We start from the raw sequence: 15,678 nt of genomic DNA, 5'->3' as shown, positions 1-15,678 counted from the left end.
TACACAAAAATCTCGTGCATTCTGTGATGAGAAATGTAGGTGAATATCCATCATATATTTCTGCAATGACATTTTGAGTTTATTACAGCAGCCAGTATACAAACATTCTACTTAAATAACTGACAAGATAACACCCATATATTAATTCATGCTGAATAGTTTTAGGTGTTAGAACTCAGCAGCAAAGCTAAGGGGATCTGGCATCCTTACTACAAATGAGATGATGGTTTCCTTAAATGAATGCAATGCTAACAACAGGTATTATTTCAGAATATTTTACTTCCTGCTTTTAAAAACTAAAAATTTATACACTAAGAGAAATGTGAAAATATCTTCTCTGCAAAAACAGAAAAAATTCACAATATTGGAATCCTGGATCCATGCTCACTCCTGAATAAATAATTCAATCATAATAAATATATTTACATGGTAAAGAGATTTTCTTAATACTATACAGTCTATTAATAACTCCATTCCTAATGAAATTTTCCCCAGTTTCAATTTGCCAGATACTTTTACATCTCTCTTTTTCTCAAGGCAGGTTCTAGGTTAAATTGTATGAGAAAAATGAGAACTGTACTTCAAAATAAACAACCAAAATAACAACACTTTTATATTCATAAATGTTTGAAAAGGAGAGATTTGAAAATCAAAAGTGCTTATTGATGGCTACCACTTGAGCAACTAAATCCTCCTTTTAACATCCTTTCAACAAACATGTTAGGAACCAGAGACCTTGAAAGGATGGCTGTTTTTAAAGAATCAATCAGATAACTGGTTGGAAAATACTGCTTGATCATCCCATAATTTTGAAACAGCCAAAAGAAAGTATTTTGTTTGGTCTTTGATGTTTTTTAAAAAATTAACTGGTACACTAGCAACTATAGTTCAAAACTTGCTTCTGACTAACATCTAATTCAGAATTTTTGTGGAGGTCATATTTCAACAATTCAAGTTACATTTATCTTAAATTTAGCAATTACATAAAGAGATACCTACTGGTTTGTTAATCCACAGAATATCTGCATTGTCTGACAAAGATTCATCGGGACCAAAATCTGTAACTGGCTGGGCTTCCACCCTTGAACTCTGTTTCCTTTTTAGCATCCTGAAGTTAACTTCTCTTATCTATAATCATGAAACCTCCTTGGTGAGAAAAAAACAGAAAACATTAATTCATTTGAGCAATTTTACAATGAATTTTAAACTGTTTTATAAATAACCTAAAGCATTTTGTTTTCATGTGCACTTCTTTTGTACTTACTGATTAATAGGATATTGATTTTATTAAATATAATCACTGACATGACACTTGTTAGTTTACAAAAAAATGGCACAAAGGTATACAACATAAACAATTACCAAAAACTTAGCAACACTGACAGAAAATTTGTTCTAATATGCAAAGAATGCTATTGCTGTGAACTTCAACACAAAGTAATCATTGGATGGATTTGACCTGGAGCCATTTAATTAAATGGTGACATTTCCATTTATTACACTATGCTAAGATAAATCCCAACATGCCAAAGGCAAACAGGCAATGTTAAGCAGCCAATAGATGTTAATGTTATTTACTGAAATCAGAAGAGTCTTTTTGCTATATACTACTAATAACATTATTTTTCTAATAAGTATTTTCTAAAGTATCTTTCTAATACTTTTTTTTGATGTTAACAATTATCTATCCAACAGCTAGACAGCTGGATGGCTGTGGGGCACATGTTGGCACATGGAGGACTGAGGAAAATGTGTTGTTTCCACACGGTCAGGCGGTGTCTGCACGTTCCTGCATGGGTGGCACTGACTGAGCCTTCTGTATGCTCAGCCATGTGAGCCACAACTAGGGGACATGCCATGAGAGCAGTAAGGTTGAGTCACATCTTAGTATTGACTTTTCCACAGACACAGTTCATGGATCCCAGAGCCTAAACAAATCCAAGTAGATGAAGAAGATATACTCTCCTGAGAAGTAACTGCCTGCCCTTGAAATACAATTCTATTGTTCATGAAATACAACCCCTTAGAGACCTTTTTTTTTTTTTTTCATCAAAGTAAGGGGGGGGAAGAAAACAAGATCTGATCTTGGGACCTTGTTCTGGACCTTTACTTTGGACCAACTGTTTGCAGGTGACACTACCCTGTGACAACCAAAAGTTTGTCGAAACTAGTTTAAGATAGATTCATAGAATGGTCTGAGTTCAAAGAAACCTTTAAAGATAATCTAACCCAACTCCCCTGCCATGGGCACGGACGCCTTTCACTAGATCAGGTTGCTGAAAGCCCTGTCCACTTTTTAATGATAAGGTTACCGTAACTTCTCTATACAGCCTGTTTGTATGTCTCACCACTTTCATTGTAAAGAATTTTTTCCTTATGCCTACCCTGAATCTTCCCTTTTCCAGTTTAACTCTGTTTCTCCCTTGTCCTGTCACTACAGGCCCTGGTAATTACAGCCACAAGTATCACAATGACACACTCTCTAACATGAATGCAGGAAACACTGTCCTCGACTAGCTGGAGGCAATAGTGAGCTCAGGACTGCAGAAGTGCCCATGTGCTTGGTCTCAGCTGGCCTTTTCAATCCCATGGGCTGCTGCTTCATGTCCAAACACTACGCTTGCATCCTTTTCTGTCTCTTCTTTTTAGCTGTTATGGCAAATGTAAACCCTTAATCTTATTCCAGTTCCCTCAAAGTCTACCCCTGCTCTGTATTCTCTTTCAGATTCAAGAGGTCAGTTCCTGTCTCTGTAAAACCAAGTCTGAACCATTGGTCTTTGTATAAACCACACAGTAACAGGGCTGAAATTTTGTACTGATGTTCCCAGCTCGAGGAACTGACATTATGCAATAACTGATTTTTAAAAACAAACAGAAATAATCTAAAGGCACAAAATAAGCAACAATTTCTGACACCTATATTCATTTTAAATGGTCATTCACAGCAATCTTAGCACAAGTAAAGCTGGCAAGTTGTCACTAAACACATGCAAATACTGTAAAATGAATATTATATATTAATCACCCTTCTCTAACAAATGAAGAATGAAATAATATTCACAGAGGTTGTATGCTCTCTCCATGTTCATGCTCAAACCTCATGTTCCACTTTTATTTTGTAACTGAATTCACTACTTCCTCCTCTTTAGATTTTTTTTCCATTTTCTCCTATTTATTTCCCAGTGTAATGGACTGACCTTTTTCTCTCCTTAGACCAAAGCACAACCAGAAATGCTTCAAGTGTCAGAGCTGCTGGTGAGCTTTTTGAGGTCATAGAACCTTCAAATGGCTACATTTAGCATAGTGATAAGTTACTGCATTGCCTTGGGAGCTGCATTTCCCAAAACCTTAGGGGAAAAAAAACACTGCCTAAATGTTTTTACAAGTATGTTCTTTGGAAATCGTTACTCAAAAGCTAATCAGTGAAATAACAAAAAAATAATTTTATGTTTACTATTTCTGGTAATGGCTATTACTGTGCTCTAGTAAGCCTTTAAGAAAAGATGTAGCAGTAAACAGAGAATTAATAAGGTAAGTGCAATCAATAATTATGAGAAAAGGTTCAGGATATGAAAAACTGATTTTTCTTTCACCTTACAGATTTTTTTTTTAAATAAATGATGGTCTAAATAACAAGCTATGTCCATTTGGGTAAAAAAAGCAAATAATTATCAACAGTCTATTAGAAAGACTATGTTGTTTTTATGCTTTTCTCAGTACTGCTTATTTATATACTTGATGTGTAGGAAGATTAGCCATACTCTCCTAATAAAATTTCCACTTATCCTTTTACCCAGTGCTTCTTTGTTTGTTCAAGTAATTTTTAATTGGTCCAGGCACAGAAAATAACATGAACTTTAGATGTTCATAATAAATGTCCATAATGGATTCAGTTCACGTACTTAAATCACAGAAATCACAGAATATTCTGAGTTGGAAGGAACCCAGAAGGATCAACAAGTCCAACTCTTCAGTGAATAGCACATATGGATATCAAACCCACAGCTTTGGCATTACTAGCACCATGCTCTGACCAGCTGAGCTAATCAGTGTTGTGACTAAAGAGATTAGAATTCTTATTTTTATCAGGCAGCCTTGAATAAACAAATCTCCATGAATATAGAAGCAATGGAAGGGAGAAAATGTTATGTAATAAAAGAATCAGCTTGCTCACTTCTCTACTTGAAATGACCAGAAATGCACACAAAAATTCAGGATGAAGATGACAGATAATAATATTTTGTAAATCGTCTTTAGCAAGATTATTCAAACTACAGCATAGTTGCTTTCAAGTTTTATGCAACTGTTTTTGCTGTTCTCACTACTTTCAGTTTACTAGGAACACACGCTTTTCCATGTGCTGCAGTTTTGGAACTCTGCCATGTATGTAAAGAATTTTAACCCTTGGATTACTAATTCCTTTTGCACTTGTTTCTTCAGGGAGGAACCAGGTGAAGAATGAAGAGAAGGAGAGCTTTGCACAAACTCTTTCCAGCATGTACCCACAGTGAGCAGTGCACCAAGCTGTGCCAGTGGTGAAGATGTAGCCCTCCCTAACCCTGATACAAATCCACCCCTGCAGTTCCTGCATTGATCCCGACATACGTCATTAGGTCTTTCTTTGATCACAACCTGTTATTAATGTGAAAGGCTTAATACATTCCCTAGGATGTATTGCTAGCTGCAGTGTGTTTAAGACATACTGGGTGCAAGGCAAAGACAGACTCTTAAGCCAGGAAAATATCATGCAGCTTTGGAGCTACAACCACTTCACATTTCTTTGCAGTACCTCCTTTATAATAGCAATAAAAATTCACATTGCAGGTGTCAACCTTTTCAGGGAGTAACATACTGTCTTTTACATTTCTCCTCTAATTTTAGAAGAAAAGGCAAATTAAAAGGAATAAAACTAAAAAGAAAATTACTCACACTCTGAGCCCCTTGGATTCATTAGGGAAGCATTGTTCTTTTTCTTCCTATCTCTGAACTTGCAGGCATGTTCTACAACCTCTACACTTTCTAAACCACCCCTACCCACTAAATTTGCAGCTTCTGCTGAAATTAATCTACGCCAGGACAATGGTTGGGGTGAACATAAGACCCACTGTGCGCTTTGGAAAAAAAAAGCCAGAAGAAGGTCTAACCCCATTTACAATATTCCCACTAAGTGCAAGACACTCCTTCTGATGGAAATATGCAGTTCCTAAAAAAATCAAAAGACAAATTTTAAAAAGTAGCTGATCCTCCACAACATCAAAAGCTGAGAAATTGGAGTTTTGCATATAAATCAAGCTCACTGTATGCAGCATAATCTGCTCAAAAGATCTCTATCAGAAAGTCAGGAAAACATGCTTATAAAGGCTCTGGCTGATAAAAAAGGCAGCTGAAAAATGACTTCACAGAAATATCAACAGGAAAACAAAGCAGACGTTCCTACCTACAACTTATGGAGAGAGAATTCAAAAATCAGACAAATCCTTGGAATCAGCAATGCCTGGCTTTCAACATATTTTATTTCTCATTGCCTATTGACTTTGTCACCTGAGATCATGTGAGCACTGCTTGAAGGTCTTCCCAAGGCAGGCCACCTACAAGCTCTTCAATTCTCTCTTTGAAAATGTCAACTCTGCTTCCAACTTCTCCCAGAGCAGGGACACAGAAAGTGGCACACACTTCAAGACAATAATTACAAATATGAGAGCTAAAATGGGTGACAGGAAGATGATGTGAACACCCATACACATAGCACGATGACAAACCTCCATTTCCATACCATACATTAAAAAGCCCCAAAGTACAGGCTACCTTAAAGAAACTGATTGATCTTAACTTCAGTATACATTACATGGTTATAGGAAAAATATAAGTTCCCATTCTTTCATCAATAGCCTCCTCCTTTCCTTCTTTGCAAATTGACACTTTGTCTATTGCCTGCTCCCTGCATCAACAGGTCCTTCCATCACTGATTTTGGGTATGGATACAGTTAAATGGCATTTCTGCATTTGTTTTCACGTAGCAAAAATCTGAAGTGAGCAAGCTGCATACACAACAGTATAGATATATTTTAGAAGGGCAAAGACAGCATTCCAGTGGATACATCACATGGCACATACTACCACAGATGCTATTAACTCATAACTAATTTAAAGTAAGAGCTTATTTCAGTACTTTTTCTCTGTGTGGTATCATTATTGTATCTGATGAAATGTTCTCAAAGATCTCTTTGTTATTTAAGCATGATATATTGCTAATAACTGACCAAACTTTAGTATTCGTTAAAAACAAAGCTGTTTCCTCACAAAGAAGGTACACTGAAGGAAATATTCTAAAAATCAGTTACATTCAAATTTTCAAATAATTTGGATACATGTGGAAAGAACGACTGATGATATCTTGTAATTACTAGCAGGATCGCAGACCAAAAACACCAGGACTGAGGTCCAAGACTGAGAAAAGTTTAAAAATTGCTTGAGGCTGCCAGTGTAAGAACATCTAGTCTGAAAACAGGCAGGTGTTCAGACTTCAGCTCTTCATTCGCAACACATTTCCTGTGTTTTCCCTTATTGTTGGCTAAGGACAATGCTCTTACAATATTTATTTCTTACATATAAATTCTTCCTCTCAGATGTCGCCAAAATAATACCCAGCAAGCAGAATCAAATATCTCATTGCATACAAAGGCAGATCTCTTGTGAGTCAGATATACAGTCTACTGCTACTGTCACATAATGTTGTTCTCTTTAACCCTTCTAACATCTGCAATATACAGTTTTGAAGAAACTACACATACATGGTGCAGTGATGGAGCCATAAACAGAACTTTTTAATTTTAAATAGAATTGCTTAGCTTTTCCACATTTTTTTAATTAAGAGATCCGGTTGAGTAAAAAAAAGAGCCAGAACAACTGAAGATGATTTTTTAAATGATGCTTATATCACATTCCACTACACTTCTTTTACATACAAAATAGAGATCCAGGTACACCAAAGTGACCTCTGTAGTAAAAAGCAGGTTCACTCTCACATTTCAAAGTCCCAACTCCATATGTATGCCAAAGGTGGAACACATCCAAGCATGAAGCAGCTACTTCCCTGCACAAGCAGCCAGCTTTTGCTTTGCAGTGGAAACCAAGACTGGTGAGCACCCACCACCCTAAGAGGCTGGTTGTTGGCATGACTGGACAACACAATAGCTTTCCAAGTTCTACAATTATCCTGTCAGAATGGCTGATAAAATGCTAAAATGTAATGATGGCCACTGAATGCAAAATAATCATATAAAATACACAGAAAATACCAAGGGCAATGTATTTCCTTCCCAAATACATTTGCACAGTTTAACAGCTGGTTTACTTTGAAAGTTTACTTGGACTGTGGGCCACCATTTGCTGACCCAGAATTGGTCAATTGCAATGTAGCTGATATAAAAACATGTCAGAGCCCATTGCTGACAAAAGGCACGTACAAACGTCCTCAGTAAGAATCATGCTAGTTAAAACCAGACAGCAGTGTTCTGGATTTTCTTTTCCACCATAACCCATGTCCAGGTGGAAAATATGTTTAGCCCTTTATGAACGTAAGGGAACTGGCAGTGCCAGGTCATCAACTGAGTGGATTCAAGGAGGAACCCATCTTCTCTTTATAATACTCCACATTCAGAAACCTGCTCTGAGTACTCCGGATCAATTTTTCAAGGTTTTAAAGGAAGGAATTCCTTCCCACAACGATACATGGGTGAAAAGGAGCTTCTCTGTAGGCAGATGGCTGGCAGCATGCCTGCTTAAGTGATTATTTTAATGTTTCTGGGATTTTGTTGTATCATTAATTACATGCTACTATGCCTAGAACCTTCTATATCCATCTTCTCACTATTTAAATACGTACAAATTAAAATAAATGGTGGCTATATTCTTTTAGATTTGTTACAATTTTTGCTGAAATAATTACTAAAGAAACTGAAATATTCTAGATCATCTTTCCCTGCCAAATTCTTCCTTTTCTATTCTTTAAGAAACTGCCAGCAAAAAGTTAATGCCTGTATATCCTTAACTTGAAGTCCTGAAAACAGAATTAGGACTTTTTCTTTTGTTATCCTCTTATCTTCCTTTTGAAACAAACTAATCAACATGCCTTTGCTGCAGGGCAGTTCCTAAAAGTTGCACCATAACCTCTGGTACTTTATGCACTGTACTTAAAGGCTTCATTTTGGAGGGAAGAAAAAAAGAAGGAAAACTGAGTTCATAGAATCATAAGCCAGTTCAAGTTGGAAGGCCCTCAACTCTGCTCTTGTGAGACTCCATCTAGGTTCTCCAGGTGCCCAGTTCCAGGGCCTGCAACACAAGACATTGATCTGTTGGAATCAGTCCAGAGGAGGCCACAAAGATGGGCTAGAGCAGCTCTCCTACGAACACAGGCTGAGAGAGTTGGAGCTGTTCAGCCTGGAGAAAGCTCCAGGGAGACCTCAGTTTTCCAGGACCTAAAGGGTGTTACAGTTCCTGGGGAGGGACTTTTCACAAGGATATATAGTGATAGGACAAGGGCAAATGATCTTAAGATAAAAGAGGATAAGTTTAGATATTAGAAAGAAATTCTTTACTATTAAGGTGGTGAGACAAGGAACAGATTTCCCAGAGAAGTTGTGGATGTCCCATCCCTGTCAGTACTCACAGCCAGGCTGGATAGGGCTTTGAGCAATCTCGTCTAGTGGAAGTTGTCCCTGCTCAGAGCGGTGGGTTTGGAACTACATATCTTTAAGTTCCTTTACAACCCAAACCATTATTTGGTTCTATGATCTCAGTCTTCAATCCTATCTCCTGCTCAAGCAGTACCAACTCTGGTGATAGCCCAGGCTATTGCAATTTACTCAGGTTATTCCAGTCTGGTCTTGAAAACCTCCAGCAAAGGAGGTGTTTTGAGCAACTTGTTTCACTACTTGATTGTCCTCATCATGAAGGAAAAAAAAAAATAAAAGATGAAAATATCACAGAAAATACAGAAAGGAAAAAGAAATTACCTAGTAGAATCAAGACAATTTGCCACTGTAATTTAGGACTGGTATTTTGCAAAGCAAGATGTTTATCAGTATTTAATCAATCCAGGAAACTTCAGTTGAAATAAAAGATGCTATGAAGGTAATGAAAGGGAGAACAGAGAAAGGTTTAAGGGGAAAGAAATATGATTCAACCTGTAACACCCACACTAAGCTGACTTTGCTCTTTATCCTCAAAAGATTTTGTGCTCAAAACCTACAGAAGATCCAATCATGGAAGCATTCTATTAGTAACACAGTAAAAATCAGTTTTGAATGCAACACTTCTAGTTTACTCATAAGCACATCAGACATCTTATTTGTAACAGACTGAACTCCTAAATACCTAGCCAGATGGGGAGGAAACCAAACTCTCCAGAAGCCAGAACCAGCTGTATCTCATAATGAGCTACTCATGCCTCAAGAAGACATTCTCATCTGGAGAAGTCTTCTAGGGCGAGGTCCAGAAGCTCATTACTCCTTACAACACAGTGTGACAGTATTCATCGTCTACTGTGAAGGTTTAAGACACAAAATGTATTTGACTCAAAGATAGGTTTGGATGAAGGCCACACAGATCTACATAGTGCTCATGGTTACCAGCAGTGTCCTGGAGCTGGAAATAAGTCAAAACAGAGTAAGTTCCATTTCCAGGTAGTATAGCTCAATGAACTGTGATGAACCATATTTTAGATTAAAATAAAACAGATGACCAAACAAGAAGACTGAAGCACAAATATGCCAATTGTTGCCAAGCTCAAATGGTAAACCAAGAAAAACCAAACCAAAACAACCCATCAAATGAAAACAAACCCAACTGTTCCTACAAGTCTCCAAAGGTACATATACTTGAAGAAAGCTGGGGACTTCTAGCATCCCGTTAGACCAACTTGAAGAAATGTTATTTCTCATCCCCTGCTCGAAGTTAAGAAACTTCAGCTTTTGTGATTCAAGCAGCAGAGCACAGTTCATTGTTAATATGTATCATTTCTCTGTTGAGCACTCAAAGGGCAGTTGAATGGGACTGCTAGGGAAGGAAATGAAAATGAAAAGAAACAATGAAATGAAGCAGGAAATTGATGATGCTTAAGACAAACACAAAAGACTCAAATAGCATTTAGTCAGTATTTTTTTCGGTGTAAATATTTGCCTGGATGCAATGATGGTTAACCTACCAAATCATAGCTGACTTAAAAGCCACGTTTGCACATTAAGGCTATCAGAAACCTTGATCCTTTCTTGAAATACGTCTCTGATTTCACCGAGAGTACTAAAACAAAAATATGTCAATAACAGAAAAAGCAATATTAAGCACCTCTTTTCGATGTACGAACCCCAGACACTGCACGTTAAATAGATTCAGCCCAGGCCTGGGTACACCACTCCCTCCAACCACGCCAAGCCCGCAGCCCCTGCGAGCCAGCCGAACGTTCCCCTCGGGGAGGGAGCTCTCCGCGGCCACCCCCGTCCCCATCCACAGCCACCCCAGGAAATGAGTGCCCCTCGAAGAGGCCTGTTGGCCGCACGGCCCCGCTCTGCCTCAGTGACGAGGCTGCGGAGGGCCCGGGGGAGGCCGGCGGCGGCCGGCCCGGAGCGCCCCCTCCCACCGCGGGGGAAGGACGGCCGGGGCGGGCGATGCGGAGGGCGCTGCCGCCCCTTCCCCCCGCCGGGGAGCCAGGCGGGCCTCTGGCCGCGCCCGTCCCTTCCCTGGGAGCCGCCAGCGTTCCCGGCACAGCCGCGGCGGCCGCCGGCACCGAGGGGCCGTGCAGGGGGGCGGGGAGGCGCGGGGCCCCACCGCGCTCCGGGAGCGAGCCGCGCCCGCCGCCTCCGACCTACCGCCAGCATCTCCCTTCATGGCGCGGTCGGGAGCGGCCCCCGCGGGTGTGCGGGCGTTGCGGTGCTGTGCCAGCCTCGCACGCCGCCCTCCCCGCGATGGATCGGGGCGGCGGGGCCCGCCCGGCGGCGGCCGCGTTCAGTCTCTCGGCAACAGCGGCGGGGGCGGGCGGGGAGGGAGCAGGTGCGGAGGAGACGGTGCCGACCGCGCACGGGCGCCTCGGAACAGACAGACCCCCGCCTTGCTCAGGAACGCGGCTGGGAAGAGAGGTGGCTTAGCGGCCCCGCTGCCGGGGGTGATCCCCACGGCGCTCCCGAAACGCACGAGGGGTGCCCGGCACGGAACGGAGCCCGCCGGGCGGTGCCTCGGGCTGAGGCCGCACTGCGCTCGGCCAACAGCAGCGCGGCCGAGGCGCCACTTGCTGCGGCAGTTTTGGAGGGCTTTAGTTCGGGCTTCAGCCTTTTTGTTTCTTGGTAGGCTTGGGGTTTGTTTTTGTTTTTCATTATGCTCTTCAAGTGCTGGGATAGATTATTTATTTTGGTAAGAAACCCTATTTGTACATCTTAGGGCTTATTTTTTAGTGCTGGTGAACTTCTTTGCCCCTACACCACCCAGACCCTGGGTGCTCTGGTTGATTTTCAGATTGCTGAAGAGCCATGTAAAAGCCCAGTCTCAAGCTCCACAGTGAAATAAATTAATAAAAATATCTTCACTTGTTGGGGTAGATCGTCTTGGGGGTCTTTTCCAGCCTAAATGATGCAATGTAAGCGATGCCTCAATTAAACAGATGAAAAAATACTTGAAAAACTTATTCTATAAATCAGGTTGACGTGTTCCAATAAGTATTTTATCTTCTTGAACAAATTTTTAAAAAAGTAAATTTGTGGAAAATTTATGTTTAAATGAAACTGCATGGTGGGGAATGTGAGCCTATAACTTTCAGGAGATGGTAAAGATGTGGAATAGGATTCAAAAGACAAAGCCCTTAGCAAAATACCCCAGAAAGCTGAAGGAGAGTGTTTGGCATAAATTGTATCAGGTTCCTTTAAATTATATTTATTTGATGCTGGCAACCAAAACTAATAAGCCAGTTATGGAGTTGGCCTCAGGATCACAGATGCAGTCCTGCCAGCAGTACTTACATGTATTACCAGCATTAGCAATTTCAGTAAATTTAAGCACCTAATTTTAGTGTTCACAGTTTTTGATAGCAGTCAGCTGATGTTTCATGAGAAAAAAATTTGTAAAGCAAAACAATTTAAGAATAAATGTGCTGACAAATAATACTCTTCCTATTTTGTCTCTTCCTCCCCACTTAACGTTTCATTACTTGGAATAAGTTGCTAGGCAGCATTATGCTGTTGGTGATAGCATCTCATAGATGAAAACTGACAGTTGCAAACAGTGAAACATTGCAGCTATAGCTAAACAAAAGAAATCAACATTTGCCAGCGGATGTGACTTTGTGTAACATTTTTCCTATGGATATACTGGCCTCTGAAAAATAATTCTCAATAGAACAATTTTCCAGTTGGAAGGGACCTCAGGAGGCCATCTGGTCTGACTGATCTGCTTAAACCAGACTCGGAGATGAGATCACACCAGCTTGCTCAGGGCTTTATCCGGTTGGGTCTTGAAAACCTCCCAAGACAGAGACTTCACAGCCTCTCTGGTAAACCTGTACTGGACCATCCTTGTGCTGAAAGATTTTTTTCCTGATATGCACTTGGACCCTCCCTTGTCAGCAGTGCACCCTTGGAAATTTCCCAGCTTTGTCCTCTTGACAGCTTCCTCATAGAATCTGGCGGACTGCTCCTAGGTGCCCCCAAGCCCATCCTTCCTTCAAGATGAAAAAGCCAAGCTGCTTCAGCCTCTCTTCAAGGAGCAAGTGCTCCAGTTCCAACCACTGAATTCATATATTAACATCTGTCATGTGTTGGATGGGGGTTCAAAAATGCTGCAGTAATTAAGATACTGTTTAATGAGTTCTCAAAAAGAAGGGATTAATTTCCTTACAGTGCTTTGTATTTGTGTTTCCTTATGTATTTGGCACTTCTCCTTTAGGAGTATTAGGTAGCATATTGTTACTACCTGTCCTTACTCTGTGAAGCACTGTGGATAGATAGAATGTAGGAGAATAGAGATAGTGGTGAAAGTAATCTCACCCCTAAGGAGTTACAGCTGTGCTAATTATCAAGCATTAAGAACAAGCCTGCCTTTAATGGGCCACAGCTGGATCCAGTTAGGAGGGGTGTTGTAAAAGAGCAGGTTGGCTGGTCGAGATGTAAGATGGAGTTTGTTGGCTGTGCTCAGAAGAAGGAGGAGTCAGTGCTGTGAGGAGCACATGTGATGTCACTAAGAAAGTATGAAACTTTGCAACAAGATGGCAACAAAGCACAAGCTGCTAATGGGAACCCACACTTTCAGCAGAAGACTGGATTCTCTCTGACAGCCTGTCTTGAGCACAACTGGCACCAGATGATGCTAAAGCTGGGAGAAGGGTTTAGCCCTTGGTGCCTTGATGTAGCTGCCCGTGTGCAAAAGTGAAACAGCTTCCATTCATAGAATTGTGCAGATGGTGAAGGTCTTCTGTTTGCAAGGGAAAGCCCTTTCTTGCTTTACTATTTAACCATAAATTCACTTTCAGATGTGGCACATGAAAAGCAATTATGAACATTTTAGTACTTGAGTGGTGTATGGGAGGCATGTGAGGATAAAACTTAAATACCTATTAAATTGTTGATATAATTTTGCAAAGAACCTATTAGTCTGTAACAATGCTTAATATTTAGGGCTGAAGTCTGTGTTATTCTGATTTAGGAAATTCGCACTGACCTACAAAGCAAGCCATAAACATAAAGACAGAATTTGGGAGTTAATCTTATAACGTTACTTTACAGTAAGGTTAAATAAGTCAAAAGAAAAGATATTTCTTAGTAAAGATTTACCTCTCGTCTCTACAAATCAGGAACACATAAAGGAATTTCCCTATTCATCCTTCAGACTTCAACACATGTTTGAAATTGGCCGTGGTAGGATGTCCATTTAAAGAAAATTTTGGGGATTTGTACTGAGTATTCAAGAGGAGAGTTCTCAACCTTACCAATAACTTTCATTTCTGTAACATAACCTGGAAACACAACAACAACGTGGGGGGGGGGGGGGGCGGGGGGAAATTTCAAAGCATCTATTTATTCTGCATGTTTCCTTACAGAATTTGGATAGCCCTCAAGCCCTGGTTTTACTTCTGAATTTATTTGAACTTTATTTGCTTTATTGTTCTTACTTTCCCTAAGTATCTGTTAAATAGTTGAAGAGTAATGTAAAGAAATTTTAAAAACATCCCAAAGAGCTGATCTTACTGGGATTACCATTGTTGGAATTTGATTTACCACTTATAAAAGAGCACAGTGCTTGATCAGATTTCAGACTGTCTATAATGACTAAAAGAATTCATGAAATATTAATTTTGAAATTATGCTTGAGCTTTTAAAAAAGGTCACAAAATATCATTTAGCAATTCAGAATTAAACTTCAGACCCAAAGTAATATTTAATCATTTTGGCATAGGATACAAGTCAAAACCTGCTAAATTCCTGCCTGTTGCTTTTTAGCCTCAGGGTGCCCAAGTCCTTAGTCATCTTAATGGTGGTTACCACAAATTTCTCCCATATTCTGAAGTCCTGCTCTGCACATGCGGAGCAGCATCCTGGTGTTATTAGGGCCCCACATGAATCAGATGAGCTGAGCAGCCTGGTTTGCTTTCACTTATCTGCCCTTTATGGCTCTGGCTAGTGGTGTTTTCACTCAGAAATCTGTATCCATAACAGAAATGAGCACAGAGCAGCATCAGGCAGTGACATCAGCAAGAGAAACTCGGATAATGCTCATGAGTGACTTTGATTGGGATGGGTTACAAACTGTCATTCTTGAGTGTCATGTGTCAACATTGATCAACCAGAATAAAGGGCATGGAGTATGGTTTTTTTAAATTTCACACCTTAAGGAGAGTCTGAAGCCCACTGCTAACTGTGTAGAATTAACTTGCTTTCAGTAGGTACAGAGTTTTCAGAAGAAGGGCAATAGTGGTGTTTTCCCACACTACCTTTTTCTTAATTTCTGTCTCTCCTTCATTTTTAGTTTAACAGCAAGCAGTGCAAGACAGACCTTTGAAACAAGATGGTTGCTGTTGCCTTGGAAAATCTGGTGTGCATGTGTTCAATTTAGGCACTCAACCTGAGTTACTAGAATTCTGCCCTGAAGAAGTCAGCAGCATCTGTTTTTTAAATTTACTGTCCTTAGGAACACCTCTTTGGTCAAAATGATGAGAATGATCCTCCATTGTAACTTATTCAGATAACTAGTTAAAAAGATCACAAATAAGGTAGTCTTTCCCACTATTTCTGATTTTTCAAGATTCCCAGCATCATTTCCTTTGAGCAATAAGACACAAATTGAACACAAAATAATAATTTATGGTGAAAAATTTTATGCCTTTTATTTCCTTTCTTGGGCTGTTCGCTATTATGTTAGCTCAACTTATGACAGAGCTTTGCTTGCTTTCTGAAATAAATACTAAATAGTTAAGAACGCAGTAGACTGGGTTTTAACATGCAGTGTTGTTTCTGGCATTTTGGGCTTTCTTGCAAGATCATGCTGAAATACCTTCTGCTTCCATAAAGCCTCTGTAAAAGCAGGGTGTTACTGCTGTGTAGGGCAGTTCACTAGCAAACACTGAACAAACAAAAGACCTACCAGCTATTTAAAGTTTCAACTGAGGCATGAAGGAGTAAGCTAAGGTTTTACCCTAGAGTA

The 15,678-nt window shown here is 40.0% G+C and overlaps 1 protein-coding gene and 1 long non-coding RNA gene across 7 annotated transcripts in view; one reads left to right on the top strand and one right to left on the bottom strand.

Annotated features, from left to right (window-relative positions):
- Window positions 1-4,760, top strand: part of LOC135293787 (uncharacterized) — a 29,098-nt gene extending 24,338 nt beyond the window's left edge. Inside the window, exon 3 of the long non-coding RNA XR_010355877.1 lies at window positions 4,441-4,760. This is a non-coding gene — a long non-coding RNA (uncharacterized LOC135293787). The remainder of the gene's footprint in view (window positions 1-4,440) is intronic.
- Window positions 1-11,232, bottom strand: part of NALCN (sodium leak channel, non-selective) — a 234,197-nt gene extending 222,965 nt beyond the window's left edge. Inside the window, exons 1-3 of one of the 6 annotated variants that reach the window (XM_064408342.1) lie at window positions 10,866-11,232; window positions 10,205-10,299; window positions 1,000-1,146 (exon numbers count right to left, since the gene is read on the bottom strand). In XM_064408342.1, the coding sequence (XP_064264412.1) occupies window positions 1,000-1,107 (108 nt within the window). In that variant the 5' untranslated portion in view covers window positions 1,108-1,146; window positions 10,205-10,299; window positions 10,866-11,232. Of the gene's footprint in view, window positions 1-999; window positions 1,147-9,014; window positions 9,035-10,204; window positions 10,300-10,344; window positions 10,743-10,865 lie in introns of those variants that run through there. The other 5 variants (XM_064408338.1, XM_064408343.1, XM_064408339.1 and 2 more) reach the window with 5 other exon arrangements.
- Between the last annotated feature and the right edge of the window lie 4,446 nt (window positions 11,233-15,678).

Source organism: Passer domesticus, chromosome 2, assembly GCF_036417665.1.
Source record: "Passer domesticus isolate bPasDom1 chromosome 2, bPasDom1.hap1, whole genome shotgun sequence".
Classification (NCBI taxonomy): Eukaryota; Metazoa; Chordata; class Aves; order Passeriformes; family Passeridae; genus Passer; species Passer domesticus.
This window is presented reverse-complemented; position numbering and strand designations above follow the sequence as displayed.